At 45.0% G+C, this 9,529-nt stretch overlaps 1 protein-coding gene across 1 annotated transcript in view; it reads left to right on the plus strand.

Annotated features, from left to right (window-relative positions):
• LAMP1 (lysosomal associated membrane protein 1) overlaps window positions 1-5,751 on the plus strand; it is a 55,181-nt gene extending 49,430 nt beyond the window's left edge. The window contains exons 6-9 of the mRNA XM_019524115.1: window positions 969-1,091; window positions 3,052-3,121; window positions 3,309-3,479; window positions 4,770-5,751. Of these exons, the coding sequence (XP_019379660.1) occupies window positions 969-1,091; window positions 3,052-3,121; window positions 3,309-3,479; window positions 4,770-4,909 (504 nt within the window). The 3' untranslated portion in view covers window positions 4,910-5,751. The remainder of the gene's footprint in view (window positions 1-968; window positions 1,092-3,051; window positions 3,122-3,308; window positions 3,480-4,769) is intronic.
• The last annotated feature ends 3,778 nt before the right edge of the window (window positions 5,752-9,529 follow it).

The following is a 9,529-nucleotide window of genomic DNA, read 5'->3' on the forward strand; positions in this document are numbered from 1 at the left end:
CAGACAATGAGCAAAGAGCACAGGTCCACACAGGAGACTATATTTTGGTGCTCGTCACTCCCATAATGCACTGCACAAAGCAACTGACTGTGGGTTTCCACCACACAGATTGTATAAGAGTGAATTTACTTTGCATATAATAAATTTTTGGTATAAAAAGGGTCATCACATAAGAGCAATTTGCGCATACAGAACCCACAAAGCAAAGGAGACCTGTATTTCTAAGGGGTCATCTTATATGTTGTGAGCTTGTTCCCTTTGATTTGCTTTTTCTCCCTAGTGTGAAAGCAGAATGTTTAATTTATCAGTTTGCCTTCATTTCAATGAAGCAAGGCACTAATGCAGTGTTGGTGGCAGCTCAAGGTTCTCCTCTAGCTTCTGAATATGGTACTAGCTGCTTTGCTTACAAAATGCAGCCTGAGTTCAAAGCTCAGATTTGGCTGCATCCAGTAGGACCACGGCAAAAATTGGGTGGGAGTGTGACCTTTCTGCTCCTTTAGCTTAGGGCTAGTTAGTGTCAACTGGTAACTGATATAACACACAGCAGCCTGTAAAAAAAATAAATAAAAATATAGCCCCCTTCTTACATCTGGGTGGAAGCCAGGTAGAAGTTTTCTGAACAGTTTTTATTGTAAGGTACTAAAACCAAGATGATTATCAAACATGGTGCCATGAGATCCTTCTAAGGGTGCCACACAATATTAGCACTATTGTTAGAGGTGCAAACATGTAGACACAATTAACAAGCTAAACCCAGAGAATCCACACTGTTAAAACCATTCTGAACTGATGCGGGCTTTCGGCATTCTTTGCAACAGAAGAATTGCTTTATTAAATATTTTCTGTAGTTAAAAATGAGTGAATTTTTTAATGGGGTGCTGCCAAATTCAGAGAACTTGTAGAAGGTGCTTTGAGTTGAAAAGGATGTTACACTAGTGGTTCTCCATCTGCTTTTCTTTCATGTACAGACTGGATTAGATGTGCTCAATTTCATCCCACCTAATACATCTTTCTCTGGAAATTGTGACAATTCCTCAGCCTTCTTGAACTTGACTTTTGGGAAAGCCAAGCTCATCTTCCACTTCATTCGGGTAAGAGTATTTGGCCACAGTATCTTGCACTGCTGTCAAGTAGTTCCAGGTTGAAATTACTCTGAACAAGGCCACATTTGGGAAAGCTTTCCCTTCCCCTTATCTTGCCATGAGAAAATGGCAGTCTTATGGGAAAGGGTGGGGGAATTCTCTAAGCTATACATTCTGGAGCCAATGAAACCAAGCAGGAGAGCTAGGGGTTATGTATGAGCTACTTAGCTTTAGAAATACCCCTTTCTAAAAATATTCCAAACCTCCCCACCATTTTCTTTTCCTCAAGAGCACTGACTAGACCAGGGGTGGGTGATTATTTTGGGCAGAGGGCTGCTTATTGAGTTTTGGCAAGCCATCGAGGACCACATGACAGGCAGCTTAGGGCAGATTAATATTACTTTTCTAAATTTTTTAGGGGCCCCACGGGCCAGATAGAATGGCCTGGCAGGCTGCATCAGGCCCCCGGACTGCATTTTGCCCGCCCCTGGCACTAGACGGTCACCCTCAATGCCAGTACTGTCAATGCCATTACTTTGAAACACTTACATTCAATAAAGCTTTCAGAGAATGATCCTGCACTAGCTGAGAGAGGATTGTGAATGCGTCTTTCAGCAAATCCCATGAAGGAAGGAACTGAATGAAGCCCTCATATTGCACACTGTTGAGCTACTCTGTGGTGTCTTCTGTGGCAGTTTACCATCTTGCCAGAAGCTGTATAGCTTTTATTTCCTTTGTAGCAACAACGTATGTCCATAATAGTTGATTCTCAGACTTCCCTCTTGAAAGGACTTCACCTGCAGCTGGCTTTGCTTGCTGACCCAAATAGTTGTGATTACCCTGAAATCTCCCAGTTGTCAGCTCTTCAAGGGACCTACTGAACATGTTTACATGAGACGCTAGAAGCGCAGTAGACTAATTCTAGTTCGCATTAGTGTGGCAGGTAAAAGCCACGCTAATGTGCAGTAGAATTAGTCTGCTGCCTATTAGTGTCACCTAAAATGCACGTGCTGATGCTGCTGTGCAGTTGTGCTGATTACTGCAGATTATTACAGGAACTAAATTAAATGCTCAGTAACCACTGCACATTAATGCATGTGTAGATGTACCTACTGACTCTTAAACTCAGCTTTAATTTAAGCCGGGTGTTCCCAGTGTGTCTAGGTATCACCTGCAGCCCCCTCTCTTTTTTGGAGCAGCCAATGACCCAGAACTGCCCCTTTTTGAAATGGCCCTTCAGGGGCAATGCTTTGGGAACCACTGATATAAGCCTTAACTGTGCAGGTTTCACAGCCTGCATGCATTAGAGCATGGCTGTCAAATTCATGAGGCCCTGCAGGCCAGGTGAGGGGTGCAGGGCTAGTCTGCAGACTGGCCCCACATGCTGCAGATCCAAGATGCATGCGCACAATGGGCCAAATAATAGGTTTACCTCCGTGGACTGCATTTCTTGACACCCTGCATTAGAGGGATCCTACCACTATCACAGGAAGAGCATTGTGCCTTTTGTTAAACAAGGCAAGTACACTGCAGCTAACCACTGCATGATCTGGAGATAAGCACAGAGGCCTTGTCTTCTTTACCAGTTCTGCTAGTGGAGCTGTCACAGAGATAGAGGGGGTGTGGGAAGATAATGTTTCATGACTGACTTCTCTGCCCCGGCCAGGGGGTCAGCTGCTGTGATCCAGTTGCCACTTCAGACTGAGACCAAGTTGCCTTCTTTTTAACCTTTTATTGCCTTCTCTCCTGTCCCCAAAGCAAATTGTTCCTTCTCCCCACCATGGTTTTCTTCTCTAAAAATGTAGTTGGTGTCGTTCTAGAACATCCTTCCCTGCTGCAACACCTCGACTAGAGGATGCTTTGGAAACTTTTTCAACTAGTGCACTGAGCTAAGACCTAAATGGCTAGAATTAAGTTTGTTAAATGGTATTTTCAAAAGTCAAATAATTGCTTGTCTTTTTCTTTAAAGAACACAAGTATTGAGAAGTTTTTCCTGCAAGGTGTCACTGTGAACACAGCTTTGCCTCCTGAAGCCAAAAGTAAGGGTTTTTCAAATGTCTCATCTGAACTAGACTAACTGCATATCTAAGTCAGAGTGTCCAGATATAATGAAGACTGCAGTAGAAAGGGTGACGTGTATTTTCTTCCTTAACTACTAAGCCCTAAGGAATTAGCAGCATCAATTTTTGTTGCAAACAACTCTGTAACATGCTGTTCTCTATGCAGAACCACAGTTTGAAGCTGTGAACAACAGCATGAGTGAGCTTGGTGCTTCAGTGGGAAATTCCTATATGTGTCATGCAGAGGAGAATCTCTTGGTCACACAAGGAGCTTTTGTCAACCTGTTCAACGTTCAGGTCCAAGTTTTCGAGATTGATGGAGACAAATTTGGGGCAGGTAAGAGTTGCTCTGTCAGTAATAGGGCATACTTTAAGTATAAACTGCAAAATCATTCAGAGTTCTTAAGCTTTTACTAACTTAAGCATATGTTTACATCCTTCTTTCAAAGTTTCAAGCCTTTGACATTTTGGAGCCTATTCCATAATATCAATCTACTGAGCAGTAAGGCATCACTATGTAACCATGTGCAGCAGCTACTGCACAGTAGATTAGCCTAATGCAGAGTTTTCTACTACCTATAAATACAGGTAGATTAACTGCACAGTAGTGCATGTGTAGACAGCTGCCCAGAAGCATATTGATCCTGGTTAGCCTAGGCAGTAAGGGGGGGAGGGAAGTGTCCCCTCCCTGGGCAGCTGCCTCCCAGCCCTGATCAGACCAGGGTACAGGGCTGGGAAATTGTCCCTTCCCCCAGCAACTATTTCCCAGCCCTGTGCCCTGATCTGATTGGGATGTGGGGCTGGGAGGCAGCTGTTCCAGAGGCAGGACAGCTCCACCCACATCCCATCTTCCCCTCCCTATTCCTGAGCCCAGACCTGACTCCCATGCCCCCTGCTAGCCCGGGGCTGGCATCCAGAGGAGCCTGGAACTCCCTGTGGCTTCCGTAGGGAGCGCAGAGCAGGAATAGCTGAATTGCTTCACTGAATTGCTCACATTAGGATCAAATTTGCTCCTCATGGGTGCATGTGTAGACATGTTCCCAAGGAAAGTATACTGTGAAGTATTTTACTGTGCAGTAAGCTTACAGTGCATTAATTACATGTGTAGATGCTCCCATAGAGAGCAAGACTTAAGGCTCTGGATTAAGACTGGTGCACCAAGTACGTAAATACAGAGCTTTCCTTGAGATAACTAGTGCACAGTTGCTAGATGGTCCAGAAAACTCTTGTCTCCATTATATTTAATGGAAGAAACTCTTTTCTTAGAAGAGCTACATTCAGATGTTCTCCGTCTTGCTTTGAGAATCCCTCTTCCCTACAAATCTTAGACAGTAACAGTAAAGATCTGTAGGTGTGTGCATCCCAGCAGCTTTAAGTAGTGTCTTGCAAGTTCTTTCCTTGTGACTTTTTTCATATAAAAATAGTAGGAGGGGGAGTCTGCGTAGGGTAATGAGTGGGATTATATAGTTGGGAATAGTTGAACAGGGGCTTAGCTAAATGACCTCCTGAGGTCCCTTCCACCCCAATTTTTTATGGTTCCAATGGCTCTCTTAACATGTTGAAAGCGATGTAGGTAAATATATTATGTTGCATGTGCCTAACATGACCTTTCCCCCTCTCTCCCCAGTGGAAGAATGCCAGCTGGATGAAAACAACATGCTGATCCCTATCATAGTAGGTGCAGCTCTTGCTGGACTTGTCCTGATAGTCTTGATTGCTTATTTGATTGGCAGAAAGAGAAGCCATGCTGGATATCAGACAATTTAATGACTTGCACTTAAATTAATCTAATTAGATACAGAGCAGTTGCAAGAAGCAAATAAATTGTGTTCCCCTGCGTTAAGATTGGTATTATAAGGGAAAACAGCCTTTCCTGCAAAATGCTTCTTGTTAAGTCTGCCTTATTAAATGTGAAATCCATCTTGCAGCATTTAACTATGCACAAAGGAATAACTTCTGAAATTCTGGTGGCTAATTTTGCTAACTAGTTTAAACATTTACCCACTTAAAAACAAGCTGCAGCTTTTGAGGGTGTTTTTTGAAATGGACTGCATTAATGTCAGTTAAAGATTCCAGACTTGTGTGTAGTTAGTTCACATTCACTCAACTTCTGATTTTTATTAAGCCTAACAAAGGGAATATATTCACTCTGATACTACCATCCTGCGATGGAAGTTTAATTATACTGATTTAAAGTATAAGCAATGACTGACAACATGAAAATCTAAACCCCACCTTGTCTCCTAGGTGTGTATTTTTACTAAGCTTTAAACACAATGCAATACTCAAACCCTATAGGAACTCATTTACAATTGGACAACTCCCCTCTTTGGTACTTTTGATGCCCTGCCAGCTTGTTAGAAGCTGGCACTTTTTTAAATGTAAAAAAATGGGTGTTTATTTTTATTTACATTTTTTTGTAAAGTGAATTTCAGTCTCTTCTGTTGGAAGCTCCAGAGATCCTGTTTCTGCACATGTGTACAATATCGATCTCAATCTGCTGATTCTCTTGCTTTAACCTTGGCTGGGGGTTGTACACTTCAAGGATCAGTTCTGATGTATGCATTGCCTGTAACAATGCTAATAAAAACATCTTTTTTTTTTCTGTATATGATCTGTCACTACCTTGCTCTCTGCTATTTCCAGTCAAATAGCAAACTAAGCTTCCTGCACAACTGCACACTCTTAAACTAGGCCAGAAACTCTACAACTCTAAGCTCCTGGCAAGTAGGTCCTACTAGCTCAGAATGGGCAATTATTTGACAGGGTGCCACTTACTGGGTTTTAGCAAGCTGTTGAGGGCTGCATGGGTGCCCTGCCCTCTGGTCACCATCCTGACTGGAAGTTCCCACCCTCTAACCCCCAACCTTTGCCCCCTCCCCCCCAAATACTCCTTTCAGCAAGGGGTTTTGCCATCTCAAAACCAGAAAAACAAATTATATTCTAAAAATCAAACATCTACAATGTTCATTAATTTAATTTAAAAAAAATTGTTGTCCTGGTTTACATGTGTTTGAGTAGCGTACACAGAGGTGATTGCACAATAGCTTAAAATGAAGTTTTAAGTCTACAGTGGGGAGTGCATATAGGTTTGTGGGGAGGGTATAGATGTGGGTGTGTGGGGATCTGCATGTATGGTAGTGTAAGGGGGGTGTGGGTGCATGTGTATGGTGGGGTGTGCTTGTGGAACTTGCCCTATGAACACATGCATGCACTCTCTCATTGCATGCACACACATGCGTGCGTGCACCCCCTCCACAGTCCCATGTTCCCACAGCCCAGGACCATGTGGTGCTGGAGCAATGAAGCAGTGAAAGCTGGGGCATGCAAAGGCTTCTGGGGGGGGGGGGGTTGTGCAGGGGTGAGCTGGCCTTGCTCCTGAGTCTTGCTGACTTCCCCTGGATCCTACTGCCCCTGGCTCCTACCATCTTTGACAGGCAGCCAGGAGCAGATTTTAATTTTCTAAACTGTTTAGGTGCCCCACAGGCTGGATCGCATGGCCTGGCAGGCCAAATCCAGCCCACAGGCTGTATTTTGCCTGCCCTTGTACTAGCTTAATGCTAAAAAAAACAAGTTATAAAGTGCTGGTTTATTTTTCTCTCAACTCTTCTATCTTAAGCTGGGTTTATCCCAAGGACTACAGGTTGCCAACCCCTATGAAGCCTGTGGATCAGCCCTATAGAGCTGTGGCTTCAGCAGTGGAGGCAGCTGGGCTCTGGCAGAGGGGTCTTGTACTATGCTGCAGAACAGCTGAGCAGGAGTGTAAGTGAAAGTGACAGCAACCAGGTCCTAGTGCATACTCACCTCTGACCTGCACTGGGTTATTCCAGCTCAACCACAGCAAACTTGCTAACCCCTGCACTATCTGACTGGTCACACAACACCTTATTTCCAAGTAACACTGAAAGACTTAAAATTACTAATTTAAGAGGAGTAATGTAGCATTTTAATAGAGCTTAAGACTAATACCTGCTTGGGACTAGGTACAGATTTGTACAGTAAGTGTAAATGTATTAGATGCACACTAGTCAGACCTTGCTTAATCTTTTATTATGTCTTGGTTGCAAAGAACTGCCACTGTTGAAGGCCTGAGTCGCACAGAAACTTGGACAGAAGGAGAGCCAGGCTGTTGGTAACAGCTTGCTAAAACAGTTTTCCACCCCTGCTCCATCCCTCTGCCTCCTTCTGTTGGTTTTCATGTGAATTGCCTGAGTCCCCAAATCCTCCTGCATATGATTGATTCATCTCTTTCAGGAGCCTTGATTTACACAGGAGAAGAAGGATACTTGTGTCTGCAACATATTTGCCAAAGCAGTGGGAGTGGGGGCAGGGCAGGACAGGGCTGCCTTCACATACTGTAACGGTGTACTAACACTATTCTGGCTCCTATTTAATAGATGGTCAGGGCACTTAGTTGCAAACGGTAAGTTTTTTTGTGGCCAGTTCTTCAGACCATTCAAAGAAAAGCTTTGTGACACCCTTTCTGCTCCAACTTAGCCCACACTGATCCAGCTCAAAGAAAGAAGGGAGGAGGGGCAAGGAAATAAGTCTCAAACTTTACGGGGGGGGTGAGTGGAAAGAGAAGGGTTGGGGGGGGGGTTTCTATTGCCAGTATGACTGTGGGATTTACAGAGCCTAGCATAACTGTAGTGCAGGTCTCATAGCAGAGGCAAGGACCAGAGGGTTACAAAAAACAGAGAGGCTGGTACCTAATGATTGGCTGGATCTAGCTTTTAAAAAGGAAATGGAAAAGCTCAATTAACCTCAAGTAGTATTGCAGGATTGCTTCCCTGTTAAACATCCATGTTGATAGCAGAGGATTCAGTGGGTAAGAAATTCTAATTGTAGTAAAAGGGACAAGCTTCCAAAAAAAAAAAGATGTAAACAGCCAAAAGAAGAGGAACCACTTAGAGATAAAAACAAAGGAAGGATTTAAGTTTCTTCAGCTGTAGAATAACATGAAGGGCAATAACAAGGCCTGTTACACTTAAGAAGGATTATCATTAGTGGTACTAATGAGCAACAGTCAATGCATAATGGAAGGAAACTTGTCATTTAATCCATCCTGCTACAGCTGGACTGGAAATCTGGTTAAAGGTTGAAAGATTCAACTACATCACCCCATTCAGCTGCTGTGAGTAGAATAGACCCTCTAGTCCACAGCACTATTACAGAAAGCTCTGTACCCAGGTGCCCCCCACACACAAACCATACAGACACCCCCTCCTGCAGGTGTTTTACTGTCTCCTGGGAGCCCAGTATGGACTCTTGCATATCTAATAACTCTGCTCTGCCTTATTTTGGAGTGGGATCAGAATCCAGAATGAGAAGGATGGAAAGAGTCTGACCAGTAGCAGGCTCTAAAAGTACAAGGGATCAGACTGAGAAGAGGCTGGTGAGATGGATTGCTAGCAAAGGAAAACCACCAGGATGATAAGCCAGCAACTGCCACATCAGGAAAAGTAAGGAAAGATGCACATATTGGGTGGTAGTGCACTCAGGCCCAGCCTCAGCTTGCCACAGACTAGTGGAGTAGAGGAGGTAGCACCCTGGCTAGGAAGCCTGAGAAACCCCACAAGCTGGGCTTACTTGAATACCTCCATTCTGGACTGAGCAAAGATGCAGAACTAGGAGCACTGACCTACTGTGCCACTACCTTATTTACAGTAGTCCTGCTACAGCACTGCTCTGTACTAACCTCCAAAGAGCAGAGATGGAAGGACTGTAAAAGAAGCATCTCCCTGACCATAATTCCTTGTTTGTAGAGGTGCACCAATACATTGGTCCAATTGGATTGGCACTGATATAAAGAAAATTTACTGTATTGGCAGTCAGCTTTTTTTGCCTGATGTGGCCAATAAGTGCCCCATGCATGCACACAGCTGCAGCGCAGCACATAGGCAGCAAGGAGCACAGCCTGGCAGCTTGGAGAGCTGCATCCAGCTAGTAAGTCTGGTGTGGTGGAAGGGAAGGGGCATGGGGGGACAGATCGAGGCCCTTGCAGTGAGGGTGGGGATGGGGCAGGGTGGGGCCCAGGACAGCCACAGCTTGTCCAGGGGGTGGCTCCTGCATGCACCCCTGGGAGGGGATGGGGGGCATGTGCCCCTGGATCTTTGTATAGGGTGGGCTGCTGCAGGCTGGGGCTGGGGCAGTGCCCAGAAAAGGAACTGGGGAGGCTACAGTGAATTTTGGGGTGGCTGCTGCCCCCCCCCATAGCCTCACTCCCAAAGCAGACACTGCCTACCCAGAGCACAGCCCTGTCCAGCCTGCCCCCCACACAAATCTGGGGACACACTGCCCCCCCAGGGTGTGCGCAGTGGCAGAAGCCACCCCCCCCTCCCTACCCCCCCCGGACAAGCCACACACACACAAATATTTGTTTGCCTC

This window comes from Gavialis gangeticus, unplaced genomic scaffold, assembly GCF_001723915.1.
Source record: "Gavialis gangeticus isolate Ggan-Ray unplaced genomic scaffold, GavGan_comp1, whole genome shotgun sequence".
NCBI classification, from domain to species: Eukaryota; Metazoa; Chordata; order Crocodylia; family Gavialidae; genus Gavialis; species Gavialis gangeticus.